Source organism: Vipera berus, assembly GCF_964194415.1.
Source record: "Vipera berus genome assembly, chromosome: 9".
NCBI lineage: Eukaryota > Metazoa > Chordata > Lepidosauria > Squamata > Viperidae > Vipera > Vipera berus.
The window spans coordinates 11,342,907-11,366,283 of NC_138212.1; the positions used below are offsets into that span (position 1 = coordinate 11,342,907).

The 23,377-nt window shown below is 42.5% G+C and overlaps 1 protein-coding gene across 1 annotated transcript in view; it reads right to left on the minus strand.

Annotated features, from left to right (window-relative positions):
• PTPRU (protein tyrosine phosphatase receptor type U) overlaps positions 1 to 23,377 on the minus strand; it is a 354,100-nt gene that overhangs the window by 51,886 nt on the left and 278,837 nt on the right. Inside the window, exons 16-17 of the mRNA XM_081335471.1 lie at positions 9,490 to 9,680; positions 4,288 to 4,360 (exon numbers count right to left, since the gene is read on the minus strand). Of these exons, the coding sequence (XP_081191597.1) occupies positions 4,288 to 4,360; positions 9,490 to 9,680 (264 nt within the window). The remainder of the gene's footprint in view (positions 1 to 4,287; positions 4,361 to 9,489; positions 9,681 to 23,377) is intronic.

Sequence of the window (23,377 nt, forward strand, 5' to 3'; positions counted from 1 at the left end):
TCTTTTAGGTCCACAAATCCAATGGCACCAACCAGAGTCACAACTGGTGTCACGGGAAACATAGATCTTTCAAGGGACCACTGGGCTCCACTGGGATCCACCGGCATTAACCGGCTAGCCCAGGAACCCTCGAGGCCACCAACAGCAGTAAGAGTACCAGGCCATCCAAAAAGAGCAAAGCAGGCAGAGGAAACAATAAGTTGATTACAGCGTCGCCGCTGAGCCACCAGGGCCACCGCCACCACCGGAGCGTTGCTGCAGACGCCGCCGCCATTGCTGCCGCCGCCAGGACGCTGATGGAGCCGAGAATAAACAATCGATGGAAAGGGAGGTCTAAAGCGGCCCCGGCACAACGCCGCCGCCGCCGCCATCCCCGTCGCCATCCAAGCGAGCCAGGAACGCCGCCGCCGCCACAGCCGAGGGAGACCAGGCCGACCACAGGAGCGGCCCGAACGGCCCAAAACGCCTCCACCGAAACCGCCAGAAGCGAGGGACCATCCGAAGGCCAGCTCCGCAACCGCCGAGGACGCCCAGCGAACGGTCGATGGAAAGGCAGGCCCAGGACGGCCCCGGAGAACGCCGCCGCCGCCGCCGTCCCCGTCGTCTCCGGAACGTACCAACAACGCCGCCGTCGCCACAGCCGAGGGAGAGCCGCGAAAGACCAAGCCGGCCACAGAAGCGGCCCGGAACGGCCTGAAACGCCTCCACCAAGGCCACCAGGGCCGCCAGCAGCTAGGGACCTCCCGTGAACGCCGGGTCCGACACCGCCGAAGACGCCGCTGCCGAAGCCGCCGGCCGCCGCAACCACCAGGCCCGCGAAAACGACCTGAAAAACGCCCGAGAGAGCAGGTAGGCGCCGCCAACATCCAGTCGAAAAAACGGCAGAGCTGGCAGCTAACGGAGTCCAAAACCTTCATCCTTCAGCTGCCTAAACAATTGCGCTCACTATCCCCCCAACCCAGAGGGTGTAAACACCCCTGGGGGGCTCCTAGGACACCTATTTTCTGAGACTTGCAGAGCTCACTCAAACAGATCCGCCTGCACGTCCGCCATCTTGGTATAGGCAGATACAGTATCTTGCCAAATTAAAGCAATTATTTGCATCTTTAAAGACATGCTCTGAGAACTTATGGGAAGGAGCTATCTTGATCCAAATTATCTAAATTTGATCCTCTGGAATGCAACTCTCCCCCCCCCCGGAATCCAGACTACATTCCACCACAAATAGTCTCCCAGGATACTTGGCTTTCACCTTATCAAGGCTTAGATAGCAAGTCAAAAACATGTTACCTTGACACTTGAGCTATAATCTGATCTAGGATTATATACTTTATTTTTATTGAGTTGTATATCATTCTTGGTGTCGTCGTCATCATCATCATCCACACACAATAGTCCTTCCTTAGCACTAAGAATATTTTGAAAGGGACCTTAATATTTCTGCAGAATTTGAAGGATCCTCCCAGCCAGCTGACGGCTTCTTATCTTTGAATGGTGTCACATTTGGCAACATAAGGATCTCCAATTGGATGAGGGTTGCATCAGTCACTGAACCTGCAAATGCTAAGGATTCCTCTTAAGAGGCTTCATAATGACCCCTCAGATGTGGGAGGGAATGCCTCTTCCGAGCTAACAGTCACAGTTGGACTCACAGGCAGAGTATGGATGACAACAGGATGTTTTTGTTTCTGCTCTCCTGCAATGTACCTTCCACTGAGAGTCAGATCTTACAGTTCCACCCCCTTCAGCCAGCTTTTCTCATCCTGAAGTATCTCTCTCTCTCTCTCACCCACTACTATGTTCTGCAAAACCCATATGCTTCCCTGTTAGAGCAACACAAACTGAGATGCAATGCAGCATATGTCCCCAAGAATAAATACTCCCACCCAGAGAGAGATTGGATGGATACCAGTATGCACCATTACTGTGGCAGAATGGAAGAGAAGGGAAGTGTCAAAATGAGATGTGCAGTTTTGTCCTGCACACAGCAGAAAGGCAAACGCCCCTTGTGCTATTAGGTCAACAGCCAATGTGTTTCCTTTAGCCTTTCCTTCCAGAAAAGCTGGCTAGGGAGTGGAGTAAAATTGGTGCTTGGCTTTGCCTAAGCTGTTTTGAACAATTTTGCTCTCATTTTTTGCCTCTGCAATAACAGGGAGTTTCAATTTGGAAAACAGCAGATAGACAGCTATAATTAGGAGCAATAAAAATAGCCAGCCTAGCAAAGAAAAAGCAGCTGCTGGAGGAGTTATTTTATAGCAGAAATTCACAATAAATTGCATTCATCCTTCCAGTTCCCAGAGAGAGGATATCCCTGGTTACTCATTTGAACTTTTTTTTTAAAAAAAATTGCACTGAATACCAAACGCTATCATCATTTGATGTCTCTTTTTGTCTTGCACAAGCTGAGTTACACCATGCTAAGACTTGATTTGCTTTAACTGAGTTGTATTATCCAGGGCACAACATCCTAACATATAAAACCATGGCTTAGAATGCATAGTGACTAGGTTCAGGCAAGTTACTCTATGATTTAATGAAATCTGGGACTTCAGCCACCTGCATCCACAAAGAATATGTCCTATTTAAAAGAGATCATAATGATGGCTTGTTGCACAGTGGAAACTTATGCTCCAGGCCAGCTCCTTCTCTGAAAAAATGTTTTACTTTATCCATTAGTGAACCCCAATATAGTTAACCAACAATGACTTAAAACTCCAAATTAAATCAAGCCCTCAAGTCCTGTAGGAATTAAGATACCAGTATCATTTCTGCCCCATTCCCTCTCAAGGTGACATGCTATCCAAGTCAGGTCAATTTAACACATTGAAGACCCAAAGCAAGTGTGTAGGTCAGAAAAGTCCATAAATAATTCTCTAACTCTTTGCTGCAATTTAGTGTTTGTCTGAATTTTTGCAGCTCGTATACAGTAGAGATATGGATCTTCTATCTCAAATCTCCATTGCATTTTTCATAACAAGACAGATGTGGAATGCAAATCTTTCCCTCTCCATTATTTTTCTTTCATAGGAATGCCTCCAGGACAGATGAGAAACACAGAATAATTGCTGGGGTAAAAAGTTTAAAGTTGAAAAAGCTAGCCTTTGCAGCATTCTAGCCTTCTTTTTCATTCAAAATACAGTGACATAAAATAAGAGGAGAAATGTAGCTTAAGGAACACCAGGGCAAGTGTGTGGATGTACTGAGGACCCAGATGCATTTGTTCAGCTGGAATTTGGGATCACAGCAAATATGAAGTGTGCATTATTGTTATTACCACTTTGTCTGTAAAAAAAACAACAACAACTATCTACAGCTGGTCCTTGACATATGATCAAAATTGAGCCCAAAATTTCTGTTGCTAAGCTAAGTGAGTTTTGCTCCACATTATGACCTTTCATGCCATAATTTTAAAGTAAATTACCGCAGCTGTTAAGTTAATAACAGGGTTGTTAAGTGAATCTGGCTTCCCCATTAGGTTTGCTTGTCAGAAGGTCGTAAAAGGGGATCATATGTCCACTGCGCATTGCAACCATCCTAAATACGTGCTAGTTGCTAAGCATATGAGTTTTGATCATGTGACCATGGGGAGGCTGCAGTGGTAAGTGTAAAGAATGACCCTATGTGATTTCTTTTCTATACCCCGCGCCCCTAGAACGCTTCTGATATATTCTTGCACCCCTTTACAAAAGTTCAAAATAACACCAACAAATTATGCATATATACTATAATTTTGAAATTTCTAAACCCAGGTTTTCGCACCCCCTGGAATATTGTCTCGCGCCCCCAGTTGGGAACCCTTGCCTATGTGATTCCTTTTCAGTGCTGTTGTGCTGTTGTGGTTTAGAATGGCTGTAAGTTGAGAACTACCTATACAACCTTATGAACCCTTCTCCTGCTATTATTATTTCTAGATAGATAATGGTTCTTATCAAATCACTTGTAATGTCCATGATGTAGAGTTTTTTTTTTTAATATGGTTTCCTCTGACAAATTTGTTCCCTAAACGAAAGCAGTGATGGCAACTGAGAAATAGGCACCCCATCCTACCCCACCCTCACTTTAATATGTTTACGTGGTTGCTTTTGCAAAGGGAATCAGTACTGGATCAAAATCTACCTGGTGCGAATTTGAGAGACCAAGATCAGAGTAAGACAGAGCCAACCCTAATCCATACTGTGCAAACTCTGCAGAGTTTTAGGGCATTTCAGCTCTCCTAGAATGAAAGGAAGGATATTGATTTTTCTTTGTTTCTTTTTTTAAGAAAAGGTTTTTGTCTCAAACACTTACAGGTAGGCATGTGATCCTGTCTCCCTTTGGTCTTTTCTTTCTTCTTTGAAGCATCCCAGCCTTCAAAGAAACTCTAGGAGGAAAAGAAGATTGTTACATGCATCAAGTACCCTTAGGAATAAGCACACAGCATTTCCACCAGCCGTACAGATAACAATGATTTTTCTAGAGGTTAGTCCCACTACACTGATTCAAAAACGGTTACCAAATGTGGAGTTTATTTGATGGACTGATGCTTGCATGCCTACATCCAGACTGTGCACAGCTTCAAAAGAGAGGGGGCTATAAGGACTAAAGTTGCAAGGGACTTCTCACGTTAGACCAATTCTTTGTATATTAGGAAGCAGATGTCTCCCAATCAAAATGCTGGGAAAAGAACAGCCACATTTTTATGGAAGGGAAGGCAGGGAGGAAAAGGACCAGAGTTTATAACCTTGATAAGACTATACTTGGAGTATTGCATATAAAACAGATCTTGAGACTCTAGAAAGAGTGCAGAGAAGAGCAACAAAGATGATCAGGGAGGCTAAAACATATAAAGAACAGTTGCTGAAATTGGGTAAGTGTAGTTTAATGAAGAGAAGGACAAGGGGTGACATGATAGCAGTCTTCCAATATCTCGGGGGCTGCCACAAAGAAGAGGGAGTCAACTTATTCTCCAAAGCACCTTCTGAAGGCAGGACAAGAAGCAACGGATGGAAACTAATCAAGGAGAGAAGCAACCTAGAACTAAGGAGAAATTTCCTGACAGTTTGAACAATTAATCAGTGGAATGGCTTGCCTTCAGAAGTTGTGGATGCTCCATCACTGGAGATTTTTAAGAAGAGATTGGGTAGTCATTTGTCTGAAATGGTAGGTCTCCTGCTTGAGGAGGGGGTTGGGCTAGAAGGCTCCAAGGTCCCAGAATAACAGTGCTGCTATTCTGTTATTTTTGTTATTTATTTTGGCTGCAAACATCTATGAAGGGCTTCATTGTTGGTTTCTGCTGTTACTTGTGGGCAATTAAGCAATCTGCCTAGCTCTGTTGTGATAGTGAGCATGTGTTGTATGCAGGTTGCTGGGCGAAGAAGAGTTTGGAGAGCAGAGATTTACTGCTATGTGTTAAGGCTAACAGGTGCTTCACTCAATGATACTTTTATCAGAAGACCTTCTTGAAGCTGCTTTACAAGTGACACAAGTCTCTGTTTTAAAAGACAAAGTGAGCTCTGACTGATCTTCAGATGCCAGAAGAGGCTATTTTTCAGCAGAGAGGCCTCTCCTGGTGCTCTGAGAAAGATTTTTTGCACTCATGCAGCACATGCTCAGAAGCCTCTTCCACAATTCCTGGCCATGCAGGTGAGACCTCAAAAATGAGCCTTAAAAACAAATCTGAAGGTGGAGTGATGCACCCCACAGAGGCAAACTGTATCACCTCCACAGTGCCAAGCAAAGCACACTCATTTTGCAGATGTCTACAACTAGTCCTTGACTTATGAACACAACTGGAGCCAGAATTTCTATGGATAAGCAAGGCAGTTGTTAAGTGAATTGTGCCCAATTTTACGATCTTTTTGCCTTTGATAAGCAGATCACTGCCGTTGTTAAGTGAATTATGTTACGTGGGAAAGCAAATCTGGCTTCCCCCCTCGATTTTGCTTGTTGGAAGCCAGCTGGGAAGGTTGCAAATGGTGATCACATGACCCCAGGTCATGAATACATGTCGGCTGGTACGCATTCAAATTTTGATCACACGACTGTGGGGATGCTGTGACAGTTGTAAGTACGAGGACCCATCGTAAGTCACTTTTTTCAGTGCCACTATAACTTTGAATGGTCACTAAACAAATGTTATATAATTATCTTCTTTTATCGTTGAGCATCTTGCTGTCGAGTACTGTATATTCCCAAATATTTAACCTGTTTAACTATTTCTTTTGTTGCTAATTCTGTAAACTCTCTTTTAATTTTGATAGGTTCAAAGTCCATCTTAATTTTTTCTGTATTCCTTTCCATGTCATTTTAATTCTATCTCAGTTTTCTGCATATTAGTTTTTAGTTCAGGTGTCATCCAAATCATGTCAATTCTGGACCAAGATTTATGACTGTTCGAGTAAAACGTATATTGTAATTTTTCTGGATTCATTTCTCTTTGGGTACCTTGTACACCAATTTCCTCTATCATGTTGAACAATGTCTTAGGTAGTCTCTTTCTTCCTTATTTTCCTGTTTTGCTATATTTGTAATCTAGTGTCCCATCTACTATTGCATTAAAATCCCCTAGTAGGCAAATATTTTGATATTCCATTTCTGCTATTTTTCTATGAAGATTTTGATAAAATTCTTCTTGCTTGTTATTTGGTGCATATATTACTACCCAAAGTATCTGTTTTTGATTTGAAAATATTTCCACCATTACAATTCTTCCTTCATTTGAGTAAATCAAGACTATCTTTAGTATGTATTATATATGAAATATTCTTGAAAATACTAATAAAGGAGAATATTTGTAGCCCAGGGTTGACATGACGGGTCCTTAGTGCACTCTGAGCTTGCTTGCTTTCTTGCAGACATTTCATTACCAGCTCAGAGAGCACCAAGGACCCCTCATTTCTTAAAGGTGTTTAGACCATTATAGGAACAAACAGCAGCGACAGAGAGAGTAATATCCAAATACCATCTTGTAGTTAGCAGCAAAGGCAACGTTAAGACACCCCGTTAATAAAATATTGATCTCCAAAAGCTAACCCCACACCATTCAAGTCAGGTTGGTTAAATGTCACCACACTTCAGAAGGAATGGCACAAGGCATAGCCGCTGTATCAAAAATTGCTTGGAACAGATTTAATGGAAGAGAAGTTATGCAAAATTAATCAGGCCTTGCTAAAATAGGTTGGGTTTTTTTCAAAAAAGAGAAAACAGCACTGTGAAATAAAATAAGAATGAAACCAGTATCCCATTCTCTTCACATTGTCTGAACCACAGGAAAAATATGTTGCACACTAACAGGATGCTGCAGTGATTACTGAAGCTATTCCCCAGGGTCCCATTAAGAGAGAAACATTGGGCATTGTTCCAGAGTCCCATAACCTGGAGGAACTAACAAAGGATCTATCACCTCCCTATTTCTCCTCTCCACTATTTGAGCCTCTCTGGAGAAATTAAGATTTCAGCTACAACTAAAGTTTAGCTCTCAGGTACAATCAAATTCTTTTACCTGTTATATCAAAAGAAAGGAAAGTGTGCTAGAAGGGCAAATGGGGTGGGGGAGAAAAACCGGGACATGGGATGCTTGATGGGTACAGAGGTAAAGCTGGCTCCTGGGGCATCTTCTGCAGGATCCCCTTCAACCCCTGGCAGTGCCCTGAGATACCTCACTGAATGGATAAGAGGACAGCAAAGGACTACATCATCCTGAAATTTAAATCATAGGGCACATAACAAGAAACTGCATCGGGGGGATGCATGCCTCCGTTATGACCTACCACCACTTAGTTTCAATGTGCAGAATTTTAATCACTCTTTCACAACTTGACTTCTTCCTGGTGGCACAGGGTTTCTTTAACAGCACAACTAATAGTCAGGAATGATGGGAGTGTAGTACAGTAGCCTCAGGAGGGCCATCACATCTTTATTACAGAACTACAGTTTTTACCGCAACCCCTGAGTCTGTCTGTCTGTCTTTCTTTTCTTTCTTTCTTTCTCTTTCTTTCTTTCTTTCTTTCTTTCTTTCTTTCTTTCTTTCTTTCTTTCTTTCTTTCTTTCTTTCTCTTTTTTCTTTCTTTCTTTCTTTCTTTTTCTCTTTTTCTTTCTTTCTTTCTTTCCTTTCTTCCTTCCTTCCTTTCTTTCTTTCCTTTCTTTCTTCTCTTTTTTTTGTTTCTTCTTTTCTTCTTTCTTTTTCTTTCTTTCTTTCCTTTCCACCAACTCAAAGTGGCAAACAAGTCCAACACACCTTTCTCCTCCTATTTTCTCCACAACAATGAGCTTTTGAGGTGAGCTGGGCTAAGAGAAAGTGAATAATTTGCCCAAGATCACCCAATTGGCTTTCATGGCTAAGGCAAAACTAGAACTTCCAGTCACCCGGTTTCTAGCCTGGCGCCTTAACCTCTAGACCCAACGGCTCTCTTCATTAGCCAAAAGATAGGCAAGAAAAACTCACAGCTTTGTAGGAAAATGATGAAATGCATCTGCTCCCAGCAACCAAAAGATTGCTTGTTCCTGGAGACCCACAAGATAGAAGCAGAGACCAACCACTTTAGAGATGTCTGCACTAGGTTTTAAATCTAGATTTTTTTTTTCCTCCCCACTTTCCCTTTAATAAAAATTGAGCCATTCGCTTCCCAGTGTTGAGATTGGACTGGATTCTTGGGCTTTTGGACATCACCCCCACCTATTCCTATTATATAATATTTGGATATGCATTCCAGTTTTTTTATTTTCTTTTATTTCATGAGCAGCTTTTGTTAATGCTGGTGTGATATAATAGAAACACCTACTGCTGAAAGTAACAGAGAAGAAATAGAAGAAAATAATGTGTTTCATTCCCTGTTTATTATTTCAAAGTGCTTTTCAAACAACTGGTTTTGGGACATGCACAGCAGCTTTTCAAGGTGCTCCAATTATTGTAACTAGCCCAGGTTTGTCAGACTTGCCCAGACCAGTAATCCTGGAGAGGAAGGTCTCAAGCAATTGGAAACGAGACAGCAATTTTATCAACCAAGAAATCCTGCAGAAAACTATATTTTTTGTGACATCTTGAAATGGAGAAGCAGAAAATGTTCTTTTTGGATATAGCAGAAGAGACAGTGCTGGTGGCTTCAGGAGGACACGATGTCCTTTTGGCATCATCCTACCCATGAGATATTCTGGGCATCGTGTCATGGTGGCTTTGGACTGCTTGTAGTCTTTCCAAGTCAGCAGTGGGAAACAGAATCCAAGAAAACAAAGATTTCTCCAGGAAAGGCAGATGAAAGAAAAGGAGGTTTTCACCCAAGAGAGGATGCATTTATGCCATTAACTTTTGCAAGCATGTCACAAACCTTCTTTCATAGTTTTCCTCTCTGATCATTTTCATTCCATGGAATGGAAAAAGAGAGCATTTTAAATTTGTTTTTCCTACGCTGAAGCAAATTTCCATCACCTTTATCAGCGGTGGAATGCATGGGAACTGAAAGAAGAGAAAGGGCGAAGCTTTACGAAGTGGATCCCTTTTGTGACCTTTCTCACCTCATATTCCTGCTTGAAGCCATACCCTTCTGCTGTTTTCATTTGGTTGATGTGCTGGAGAAGATCGGCCACCCGGACAGCAGGGTGAAGCTGCCCAGTGTGATAGGGGGAGCCTTTGCGTCCACACTGCCTTCGAGGGGACCCCCCTAATAGGCTGCTGGACTCATTGACCATGTTGGAACGTTGATCACCTGGAAAGGAAAGAACACGACATCATAGAAACACAAACAATAGATTCGCAGAAGAACAGGAGCTGACAAAAACCTATCTATTGAGCGATGGGTGAGAAAGCTGTTTAAATCACCAAGGTGTATTTTCCAAAAGTATGCCGAGATCACACTGCACGTTTTCATCAATATTAGCATGCTGCTAGATTTTGCAGCACCAATTTATCAATAGGAATTGTGTATGATGTGTTCACAAGAATGTCTACATTAGCAAAAGAGGGGGGATGTAAACATCTAAATGCAAGAAAACTGGTTGTGAGAAATATGCCTATTTAGGAGAAATATGCTGTATGTGGATGAATTTTCTCACAAGGACATGGGATGGAAGTAACACTTGTCAATCAATCCAACTTGTTTCTAGAAAGGCAGAAAACTGGGTTTTTTTTCTCCACAATGCTGAAGTTAATAGATGCATTTTGAAAAGAGTGAATGTGAATTCAAAGTTTTTTTTCTATCAATATCCACCTCTAGCGTTATGCAAACAAATGAATCGATGTAAGGTCAGAGTTGGAAAGCCTTTTTAAAAAATATTAGAAGTAAGCACTTTAGGGATTTTTTTTTCTCTCTACCACTCCCAGCATTTTTAACCCTTGATGGTTCTGGTTGGAATTGACTGGAAATATCTCTCAAAAATATCCAGAGGACTCCAGATTGCTTAGTCTCATTTTAAATTGGGGCCTCACTGAAATGAAATCACTGCAAAATACTACGGTAATTTTGGAGGAAAACAGATTCTGCAAGTCTATTTAGTTTCTCCTCTAGTCCACTCAGAAATGTTTGCATTAGCAAGATAACATTTTAATGTCATGTCAGAACATTAACTGAACTGTCCATAAAAGCAATTTATCCTCTGGGATAAAGCCCCAATCACTATTATAATGGCAATAATGTGATGCTACTGACATCTATATGACCCCCTCATCCTGAATGGAATTGTCTTAACAATTCTCTGAGTACTTCTAGGCTTTTATGCCAATTACGCTGAAAAGGAACAAGCTCTGTTCATGCCAGGCAGGTAAGTTCCTTGGTTCTGCCTTGCCCAATTCCTACCTCCAATTAAAAAGGATAACCTCCTTCAACATAATGGAAAAGTGGGTCAAGAATTATGAAAGAAAGAAAACTGAACATCAAAGGATTGTAATTATGGTCAATGACCAGGACTGGAGGAAAGTATACTAAAAACGGTGGAGGGAGGAGAAGGAGACGTTTGGCGAAATTTGGAACTGCTACACAGTTACTTTGTGTGTGTAATGCCTTTCCGAACCTACAGTTTGATGCTTGGTAAGATGTGAACTGAGGTACTGCACTTGGGGTACTTCTTTTTCCATCCCCAGTACAATGATCAGATGTTTATACTTATACCAGTGTTTCCCAACCTTTTTTAAGATGTGTGGACTTCAATTCCCAGAAGCAAGCAAAAATGGTTGAAAAAGATGGGGACTATAAGAGATAGTAAAGGTAAAGGTTCCCCCACACATGCGTGCTAGTCGTTTCCAACTCTAGGGGCCGGTGCTCATCTCCGTTTCAAAGCCGAAGAGCCAGCGCTTGTCCGAGGACGTCTCCGTGGTCATGTGGCCGGCATGACTAGACGCCAAAGGCGCACGGAACGCTGTTACCTTCCCACCGTAGTGGTCCCTATTTTCTTAATTTTCCAGTTTCGTAGGGTTTTAGGACCCTCTTGGTAGGACAGCTTTGTTAATTTCTTGCAGAGGTGTTATTTCTCTGCCTATTGCAGTTCTAGAACTGCTTGCCTTAGCAATACGTTACCTTATGAATCCTTTGGGGTTCTGTCATATAGCTGCACAACAGGTGCAGAAGGCGTCAAGCACAGCCCCAGTGCTTCTTCTACCATCTTGGAAGCAGCCACCAGATGATATGTGTAAGGTATGTGGGAAAGTCCTTGGGAGATTTTTTTTTGGGGGGGCGGGGGAGAGAGAGTGCTGACATTGTCAGATAAGCAGCAACTTATGTGATCTCCGTGTTTCTTTCACTACATATAGAAAAGATAGTTGCACTATCTTGATATTAGCCCAGCCGGGTCACACTTATCACTAAGTATAATGGAGCTAAACTAGTGGTGTGATTCCACCTATTTTGACTTAGTGTGGAGATTCTCAGTTGATCAGAACTCCCAGGCAGTCAGTTGCAATTTTTTCCTCCTTAAAGCTGACTGGACTTGTCCAAGCAGAGTGGGAATGCTGTCCAATTCTGCTCCTGTTTTGACTGGGTAGGCTTGCAGAGGGCTTGCAGGTGCAGGTCAAACAGCAAGCCAAGACTGAAAGAGCTTGAAATGGGCTTCCACTCATGACCTGTGGAGCCAAAGTGGAAGCACTGTCAAAATTTGCTCTGGCTTTGCCAGTGGGCTGGCAACATCTAAATAGGGAGTGAAGCACAAAGCACATTTTGAGGAATAGCTGCACCCATCAATCTATTCATTTCTCAAAGCCATCAATCACCATATGTTATTAATGACTTATGTAATTATCATTTAGGTTTACTCCAGGCAGGCACACCAATTCATTTATTAATTTAGGGGAGTGCAATATTTGAGAATCCTAGTTTAGATTTATACACAGGCCAGGCTCTTCAACAGTGTTTTAAACCAATGGTAGGCAACCTTGGCTCTTTTATGACTCGTGGACTTCAACTCCCAGAATTCCTGAGTCAGCATGGCTGGTTCAGGAATTCTGGGTATTGAAGTCCACGAGTCATAAAAGAGCCAAGGTTGCCTACCCCTGGTTTAAACTATCTGGATTTTGCAAGAAGAACCAATCAAATTACAGATTGATTTGGGGGCATGCACCTAGCATTTTCTCAGCAATTGGAAAGATCTCTTTGAGGTTTCAGAGTAAAATCTATCCATCTGATCCTGAACCTCAGTTAAGAAGGAAGAACATAAAGGAGGAAATTGCTTCTTGACCTTAGGCTCCATGGTTTCTATTAAAATATCAGATTAAAACTGAATGTAAAAGAAACCCTCCAAAAGTTTTCCATATTTATTTTACATGTTTGCCAGCAGTGAGCATTATCAAGGCATACTTACTGTAGAAAGCAAACCATACAGAAGCTCAGGATAAACTCCACAATTATGGAAATGCTGAATCCTACTTAAAAAAATCTACATATACCTTCTCAAAATCTGGAATGGGAGAATTCACCCCAGTCAATTCACCACGGCCAACTCACCATGGCCAATTTGCTGCAGGACAACTCACCATGGAACAATTCAAGAAATACAAAAGTTAAATTAATTTCAACAGAACTGTGGCCAATAGCAATAGCACTTAGACTTATATACTGCTTCATAATGTTTTAAAACACTCTCTAAGTGGTTTACAGAGTCAGCCTATTGCCCCCAACAATCTGGGTTCTCATTTAACTAACCTTGGAAGGATGGAAAGAGGAGTCAACCTTGAGCCAGTGATAATTGAACTCCTGGCAGTCAGCTGAATTAGCATGCAATACATGCCACTGTGCCACCGTGGCTCCAACAATAACAAAATAAAGAAAGTCAATCCAGAAATACAAGAATTACAATAATTTCAACAAAAATGTGAATTGTCTCGCAGCAGGTAGTCCCGCAGTGAGTTGGTCATGGTGAGTTGGTTGTAGCAAGTTAGGTGTGGTGAGTTTGCCACGGCAACTTGGCTGTGGAGAGCTGTCTTAGATCCCTCAAAATCAACTGGGTAGAAATGCAATACATCAGGTAAATCAGGGGTTTCCAACTTTGTGGGTTAATGGGCAGATTTGTAATGGTGAGATCTTACCGGTATCACTTTCATGAATTTAATTTTTGGAAAGCTTCCAAACATTGGACTGACCTGTCATCCTTAATTTTTAAGATGGCATATGAAATCATTGGAAGTTGGGTGGTATACAAATTTTGATTAACAGCATCAACCTTTTTAAAAAGTTGGATAGAACTTAGGAAGCAAAGAACAGCCTCGGATAGTACACTGAAGACTCTCCACAGTAAACAAAAAGATATAATTGATATCTAATAAGTAGTTGATAACAAAGTTTGAACATTAACTTGCACTTGGTTCAGAATCCATCCAAAACAAGTGAAGTGGTTATGAGTAAATTATCATTTTTATCCCGTCATATGCCAAGTCTTTACTACTGCAGCAAAAACATGGCAAGAGTTAAATTTCCATTCTGATTTATTATTATATTTTAAGCACTGGTGCAAAATTAGGGACACACCTCTGGTTTTCAATCCAGCACACAGCAAAAATGGCCACAGCCATTCTGGCAATAGCTTCAAGAAACTACTTTCCCTACAGGCTGCCCAAGACTAACATTAAACTCACTGCCAAGCAAAGCAGGTGCTGTCACACTGCCTTCAATAGATTATAAATGAATCGCAGCAAAATTGGACTGAAAGCTCTCAGATGCTCAAGATAGAGAAATTGCCAGTCTTGTTAAGAGCATGCTTAAAAAAAAACCATGAAAACCCACAAAGTAGCCCAGCCACAAACATAAAATAACAGTCCTGTGTAGATCCATAAAAGAGGGAGATTCACCCTCTGGGCTTCCATTATCTGCAAGACAATGGTGGGAGCTATATTAATCTTGTAGTCTGTAGAGAGAAGACGTGAGCAAGGAAGCATCTTGAAGCTTCACTAACAGATGTTATTAGCATATGGCTGAAACTAGGGAACAGAAAGAAATTACTTTACAACTAAATCAGCACAGAAATGCACGCGCGGGTGTGAAATTGCCAGTCTCGGCCTAATGCAAAAGCTCTGCTTCGTTAACTCTTAAAGGCTCATGAGAGCTCAGGGCACAGTCAAAAGTCAATTACAGAAAAGCAGTCCTTGAGGAATACCAGAAACTCATGTTCATGTTATGTCAGTTATATGTATAGACTGCTTTCCTGCCGACACGCCGGGCCCTGGGATTGATTTGGCTTATTCTGCTCCCTTGAAAGGTCCCTCCCTTTTTTATTATTTTATTTCTATCTACTCAAAAGAACGATTGTTGCTTTAAGCGGCAGCAATTGCTCTCCTAGGAGAGAATGTAGTGGCACAATTCTCAGGAAAGTTAGGCTACTGCTTGAGGAGATGGCAGCTTCCTGTGGCTGTAACCAAGGGCTGTCAACATTAAAGATTAGTTGAGATGTGAAGAAACTATCCTGCAAGTTGTTGTAGATGACCAGGCTGAGCCCAAGGGAGGGGTCAAATGTGTCATCAGTCTCAAATCTCTTCATGCCCACAAGAGATCCAAGTCCAGCCCACCTTGCATTCCATTGACTCTTATCTACTGCCAGTTTGCTTTGGCTAGTAGTTCAGATTCTTGCAGACAGCTTAAGCTTGTGATAAATCTTTATACCCATTTGAACTGCCTGGATCTTCTGATTTCTCTGGCGCTTGACATTTGTCTCATGCAATTTCTCAGTTTTCTTCCCATCTGAAGAAAAAAAAGAAGAAGGGGCTTTTGCTTTTCCATCTTATTCTCTTCAAGAATTTATTTCTTTATTCTTGAAAGTGAAAGGGGCTCCAACTGTTGATGCTATCACGGATGAATACATCCAACTTTCTGTCACTCTGCAGCTTTATTGACTGCCCTTTCTTTCCTAGCTGAGGAAAAGTGCATGAGAGGAGTCCCCATTTGATGGCTGCTTTGGAATGAAGGCAACAACAGCCAAGAAGGTTGCAGAATGGAAGAGAATTCTGTAGTAAAAGACCAGCCATTCCCATGCAGATCTCACAGCTATTTGTCCCTACAGCAGTTCAAGAACCTCCTAGTATAGACATGAGGGTTTTTTTCCCCAAAATCCTCTTCTGTTACAGAAAAAAAAATTGAATCATAGAGTTGAAAGGGACCTTAGAGGTCTTTTAGTCCAACCCCTGCCCAAGGCAGGAGACCTTATATCATCCCTGACAAATGGCTCTTCAATCTTTTCTTGAAAACCTCCAGTGACGGAGCATCCAGGAGGCGAGCTGTTTCACTGATTAATTGCTCTCATGTCAGGAAATGTCAGAAAACTTCTCCTTAGTTCCAGATTGGATCTCTCTTTAACAAGCTTCCACCCAGTGGTTCTTCCTGCCCTCTGGTGCTTTGGGAAACAAGTCAAACAAGTCAATCCCATTTTCTCTGTGACAGCCCCTCAAGTACTGGAAGACAGCTATTGTGTCACTCCTACTTCTTCTCTTCATTAGGCTAGACATACCTAGTTCCCTTAATTGTTTAAGGTAGGATTTAGCCTCTAGTAAAAGGTAAAGGTAAAGGTTCCCCCGCACATGCGTGCTAGTCGTTTCCGACTCTAAAGGCCGGTGCTCATCTCTGTTTCAAAGCCGAAGAGCCAGCGCTTGTCCGAAGACGTCTCCGTGGTCATGTGGCCGGCATGACTAGACGCCAAAGGTGCACGGAGCGCTGTTACCTTCCCACTGTAGTGGTCCCTATTTTTCTACTTGCATTTTTACGTGCTTTCGAACTGCTAGGTTGGCAGAAGCTGGGACGAGTAACAGGCGCTCACTCTGTTATGCGGCACCCTTTATCAATTATGTTGCTTAGCAAGACTTTTTCATTGGCTTAATTTAAAAACTGAAAGGAGAATGTTCTACAACACATGACCTCACAAGAAGAATCCAGTTTTGGGGAAGAGTTTCTATTATGTCCCCAAACTGCCCAAAGTTGAAAACGTAGACAAATAAGCAAATGGTTGGATACAGAAACAGATATAGGAAACAATTTAGAACCCATTGTTTTTGAAAACCAACTTGTACTGTCAGGATACCATATATTATTGTATCTTCTTTTTGGGGGAAAAAATGTATTTGTGTAAGGTTTGCATGTTAAGCCATTCAAAGTGATTTATTAATAAAACACCACTGTGACCATCTTTCATCAGGACCACCTTAGTGATAAGAAATTGGGCACACAAAGATGAAAGATGTGAATAAGAGCTGCAGGAATAGAAAGCAATTAGTGAGTCTAGCAAGGCATGGTTTTATCAAGCTAGAGAATCTTTGCTATCCAAAGATCAAAGGGCAAAGAGAGGAGAATGAAAAGATGAAAGAGGAGATGAAAGGAAGGGAAGAGTTTAAAAGAGACACTGTGACAGAAACCTAGAAGAAGCAGTTGAAGAAATGACTTCTGATTCCCATCACCAGTCCCCTGGTAGCAACTTCGGGAATAGGGCGGTATAGAAATTTAATTAAATAAATAAAATAAATAAACTTGCAAAGACTGAAGTTAGCCAAAAATAAATGTGATTGACAAACAGATCAATAAATGAAACCCATGGCAACTGGGATGGCAAGCATTATTGCACAATTTTATGTGATGACCAGATGAGGAATCCATGGTTCACCAAAATTTAATGGAATACAGCTCAAAGGAACCTCCAGCTAGCATTACCAGAATTGAAAGATGATGGGAACTGTACTGCAATATCTCAAAGGCCGGTCACAAGTTCCCCTGCAGCTGCTGAAAAACCATCTAGGAAAGTAGATGGTGTGTGAGCCCAGATGTTGTAGCATAACCATTAACCAGGACTCCTAAGCAAAGATCATGACTTTCAGCATGATCAACAATCACATTCCTTGACTTGTGAGCCAAGGGAAGGTTATTGTTGTTGTTTAAATCTACCACTTCAAAAGGTTCTGGGCAACTTGCAACATTCAAACATGCAAATATTGAAACAGTTAAAAGCATAGCAACAAAGTGTGACAAAAAAACACCATAACAACAAGAACAAAAACCACAACAAGGGCTCCATAGAGACACTAATCCCAAGCCTGGGAATAGAGCCAGGTCTTAACAGTAAGTGAGTGCCATCTATATCTCAGTAAGGGGGGGGAGAGCGATGCTGTTCCAGAAGGCAGATGTGGTGACACAGAAGGTAGACATCCTTGGTCCCATTAGAAGGCATCATTTGAGGGGACCTGGAGTGCACCCACTCTGCCTGAATGGACTAGACCAGGGCTGGCAACCTTGGCTCTTTTATGACTCGTGGACATGCTGGCTCAGGAATTCTGGGAGTTGAAGTCCACGAATCATAAAAGAGCCAAGGTTGCCTACCCCTGGGACTAGACAGACAGAAACAATTGGAAAAGTTATTCTTTGCTACGGTGGGTAGGAAGTATGGTAACCTGAGGTACACAAGCCCAGCAAGCCTTCTTGATGCAAACATCCATTGTCACATAGTAAAAGAAGCAAAATAATATAAAATCATAAAGGAAATAAAGCCACTCCGGACATCAAGTAGAAACCTAAGGGTCGATAAAAAGAAAGCACAGCTTGGGGCATTAGAAAGGCAGCAGGAGAGAAACATCCTATAAGTCATTTAAGGGAAGGGCCAGCTGTAGATACTTCCTCCTGGACTATCCATAATTCACTTCTTGTAAGTCTATTTTATGGGACGCAGTGGCTCAGTGGGTTAGGATGCTGAGCTTGTTGATCAGAAGATCGGCAGTTTGGCGGGTCAAATCCCGAGTGCTGCGTAGCAGAGTGAGCACCTGTTACTTGTCCCAACTCCTGCCAACCTAGCAGTTCGAAAGCATGTAAAAATGCAAGTAGAAAAATAGGGACCACTATGGTGGAAAGGTAACAGCATTCTGTGTACCTTTGGCGTCTAGTCATGCCGGCCATATGACCACGGAGACGTCCTCTGACAAGCGCTGGCTCTTCGGCTTTGAAACGGAGATGAGCACTGGCCCCTAGAGTCGGAAACGACTAGCACGCATGTGCGGGGGAACCTTTACCTTTAGCTAAGTCTATTTTGCTAAACACTGGCATTCCTAGGCTCAACAGGTTTCTCTTTATCCCACAGTGCTTTGCTCTAAGCTGCATTGTGACTTTTTTTCCCCCTAAGAAAGCTACAATCCAGGAGACTTGAGAGCATGTTGTCCCAACAGCAAAGACTCCAGTTTTAAAATTGAACTGTTGCTAAACTTTCTTGGCAACTATTATTTCTTCAGGTAAGGGCCAGCCATTTCAGAAAGCTTTTCAGAGTGCAACCAGTCAAATGGTGCTGAAGCCAGCCATGTTGAAAACAGCCTGGGAGATCCATGAGAGAATGATGCCAGGATAACCAGCTCCACCAGTCAGGTTTATAATATGTTCCAGGAGGTCCAGCCCAAAAGCCAAACATTTGACAAGAATGGATGGCCAGATCACACCAACCGCTGCTCTGGAAACAGCCATTTCCAATATTAAAATCATCAGCTTGGTTTTCTGCTTTAAAACAACAACAACAATAAGCACCAAAAGTCGTCTCCTAAAAGAGCCCATCTGAAGAGTATAGAAGAAAAATGGCAAAAGTAACAACACGGGTGAAGAAAACATATGGTGTCACCCCTATCCTTTCAGAAAGAAAGAAGTATTAGGATTCCTAGATTAGATTAGGTAAAGGTAAAGGTAAGGGTTCCCCCGCACATGCGTGCTAGTCGTTTCTGACTCTAGGGGCCGGTGCTCATCTCTGTTTCAAAGCCGAAGAGCCAGCGCTTGTCCGAGGACGTCTCCGTGGTCATGTGGCCGGCATGACTAGACGCCAAAGGCGCACGGAATGCTGTTACCTTCCCACCATAGTGGTCCTTATTTTTCTACTTGCATTTTTACGTGCTTTCGAACTGCTAGGTTGGCAGAAGCTGGGATGAGTAACAGGCGCTCACTCTGTTACGCGGCACTCGGGATTCGACCCGCCAAACTGCCGACCTTCAGATCGACAATTTAATTTTTTTTTTTAATTTTAATAACATTTATATACCGCCCTTCTCCCTGAGGACTCAGGGCGGTTCACAGGGCAGAATAAAATACCAAATACAAACATTAAAAAAAAAGATTAAACAGTTGCCCTAGTTAAAACAATAGAAGTACAATTCTAAAAACCCCAAGATAAAATTAAGAGACCAAAGATAAAACAACCCCACCGATCCCCATCAGGCTAGGCCAGCTTGTACAAACAAAAACGTCTTGAGATCGCGACGAAAGGAGCGAAGATCGGGCGCCATCCGGAGCTCTACCGGTAGCTGATTCCACAGCTCCGGAGCGCCCACAGAGAAGGATCTCCCCCTGGGGGCCACCAATCGACATTCTCTGATCGGTGGCACCCTGAGGAGGCCCTCTCTGTGGGAACGCACAGGGCGCAGGGAGCTTGAAGCTCAGCATCCTAACCCACTGAGCCACTATGTCCCTTACCTTTAGATTAGATTAGAAAGGGGCAAATGGATCTCTTTGGAGAGTCTGAACAATGTTCGGGAGAGCAATTTCTCTGGTGCCCAGAGTGTTCCTTAACATACAAAGAAAGAGAAGTCAAAGTGCCACAGAAATTAAGAAGCAGATTTGCCAAGATCCTCAAGAATACAAATAGACTTACTCCATCATGATCTTTTCCAGGAAGATTTTCAGTTTTGCACTGAATGTGCCTTGCAGATCAGAGATTTAAGATCATAATGATCTCCAAACATTCTCTACCCTACCAGAGGGTATGTTTTCCAGATTTCTAGATCTTTATAAGAAGCCAGAGGGCCACATCTTGTGAATGATTTACTGTTTTTCTTTCTCCCCCCCCCCCCCGCCAGTGCAGGTAGTTGGACTAGATCAGTGTGCCCCAACCTTGAGGACTTTAAGATGTGTGGATTTAACCTCATGCTGTCTGGGGAATTCTGGGAGTTGAAGTCCACACTTTTTAAAGTTCCAAGGTTGGGAAACATTGGACTAGATAATCCTTGTAATCCCTTCCAATTCCATACTACTGTGACTCTGGCAGCCATTTTGTTATTCCTGCTGATGTTGGTATTGGATTTTTTTTGTCTTATATCCTTTGTTGTTTGCTAGAAGGAGGTTAGGTAAACATTACAGGTTGAATGCTGCATTACAATTTATGCAATGCCTACTCACAATTCCTAATGCAGATTAGATTTTAAGTGGAAGAGAGAAAATAATGTGAAGTTTGAGCTAAATGAGCAACTGAATCAAATCAATTATAATGCAAATTGTTCTCCCCAAGAAAATCAGTGGGATAATACAGATTATCTATTCATTTCTAGAATTAGGAATACTTTACCTAACTATATTTTTAAGAAATGATTTCATGATTTAAATAAAGATACAGACACAATGAAATCCATCTGTGACGCTACTAGCAGAAAATGGTGCTAAACATGCCCACGTTAAATATTATTTTTAGGAAAAAGGTACACAGTGTGAGTTGTGTATGTGTACCCAGAGGAAATAAACCTGCAGCATTCACTGGGGTTAATCTCAGTAAAAGAATAACTTATTTAACCCTGTAAAGCAGACATGTCAAACACAAGGCCCGGGGGCCGGATCCGGACCGCGAAGTGGTTTCATGTGGCCTGCGAAGCCATCCTGGAAACAGTGAGGGAACGGCCCCCACTGCCCTGGCCCTGGCCTAGAGACCCTCCTCCTGCCAGAGACCCTCAGATCTGTCCCACTCCTGCCCAGGCCCCCATAGGCACCCTTGATGCGAACGATGTAGAGCTGGCCATGCCCACCCAGTAGGCCATACGCACTCTAGCCACGCCCACCCAGTAGGCCACGCCCACCCAGGACATACCCACCTGGCCCCCTAAGGGCAACCGCAATGCTGATGCGGCCCTCAATGAAATTGAGTTTGACACCCCTGCTGTAAAGCAAGACCATAGAATTAAAAGTGTGCCATTCTAAGATCCATTCATTTTCCATTTGCATCCCATCCCTTTCCAACTTCAATTTCAGTTATATGTACCTCATATTTACAATATTAGGGAAGATCGTGCAATGTGCTGAGGGACAAATTATGTACCTGCTCACTTTGCCTGCTGCTCCTGTGGCAAGATTTTGATCAGTTTTTACCCACCATTTGCATTTTTAAAAAAAAGCAAACTCAACATCTTTGCAGAGACAGATCTTGATCCTCATATTGTATACCGTTGGCTGCAGGCTGTTACCTAAACCAGGAAAATTTGCCCAGAATTCCAAATAGTATTGACTACCACGAATGAAGGCAAATATACACATCCCACGATAATGTTGCAAGATCCAATCTAGGCTAGTCACTGGGACCAGAATTTTACTCTTCCAAGTTTTCGGATTCATCCTGAAGTCCATCCTCAGGGAACTGCTCTCTACTGAAATATGTGCTTTGGGCTATTCTGTGAGTCATATTTATGTAGTGCTTTCCTATTGGTTGATTTGTGTGTTGATGGCCAGCGATTGGCTCTTGTTTCTTTGTGCTGCCAAGTCCTCAACTCCTAAGCACCTGATAAGCTGGTGGTAGATCAGCACTCCTGTGGACTGTAAAAGGGCCCATTTCCCAGGCTTTAATCATTTCCCTGACTATCTTTGTACCGGCATAGCCAACAATCTTAGTAGCTGCAAAATTGAATTGTATTGACTGTAAAATTATCCTAAGGGCAACTTGCATCCAAATAATGTACCCTGAAGTAAACTCTGGAGCTTGCAGTTATCTGCTATGGAGCAAGCCAAAACTCATTGCATATACTCAGGCAACCTTTTAATGCAGTGTTTCTCCACCTTGGCAACTTTAAGATAGATAGAATTCAATTACCGGAATTCCCCAGCCAGCTTTAAAAACACTGCTTTAAACCATACATGGCTCAATTTGTCACTTAGGACCACTCTATACAGTTCAGAATCATATCCAATTTTTTCTTACCATCTTGATCATCAATGGAAAGAAGCAAACCACCCTGGTATGTATCAAGCCTAGGTATATATGAGCAAGAAAAGGTAAAAGATGGGTATCCTAGCCCCTGGCCCAAGGTAACCAGAGGGTTCTATATAATCCCCTAATTCTCACTGGAGTTAGTCATCTGCAGTGAGAATCACACATCAGCAGGAAAAATCACTGCCAGCAGAACATTTGGCAGGCAGGGTTCGGGTCTGAAACCTTATTTTTGCCTTATTTTATTTATTTAACCTTAAGTTTTATCATTTACCATGTGCTTCCTCTGACAGGACTATCGATCTCTCAAGAGATCGATAGAACTGTCAGAGAAATAGAAGATCAATATGCTCATGTCAAACAATCCCATTCTCAAAAGTCTGTCTGAATGACTGGAGCAGCCAAATACAATGCTGGGAAGCCTGAATCAGAGCCTCTATATTGTTCCCTCCACTCCACCCCCCCCACCCTGCTCTTTCTTTCTTTTCTCCCATCTGGACCCAATTTTCACCCCAAATTGGTTTTGATAGACAAAGAATGTGGATGGGTGAGCTGCTCTGAAACTATCAAGGTCACAATATTTTTCTCTGCAGTGGTCTGTCAGCTGCCCAGTTTAGGTACATAGGCACCTGCAGAGAAAGGAAGGGAAATGCTGTAAACTCCTTAGGGACTCCTGCAGATGGGTATGTAAGGTTCAAATAAAAAAAAGAAATATATTAGAAACCAGAGCAGGAAGTTGGGAAGAGACTTAAATTAGGCAGGAGATGCTGCTAGAATGAGATGTGACCAGACAAGCTGTGGAGCAGAGAAGTCCAGGACTGGGAGAACCAGAGGCCAGAAGATCTTAGGGAAGAGCCAGAAAAGGGCCTGAGATAGTTTGAACCCAAAGAAGAATCTACAGAAAAGAATCAGGAAAAAGAAAATGCGGTCATGGACCCTACATGGGGAAATGCAAACTCCAAATGGTTCAGGTGCCAATTAATCAGACAAGAGTGTATTAAGGGGAGAAGCTGCTAGCATTCCT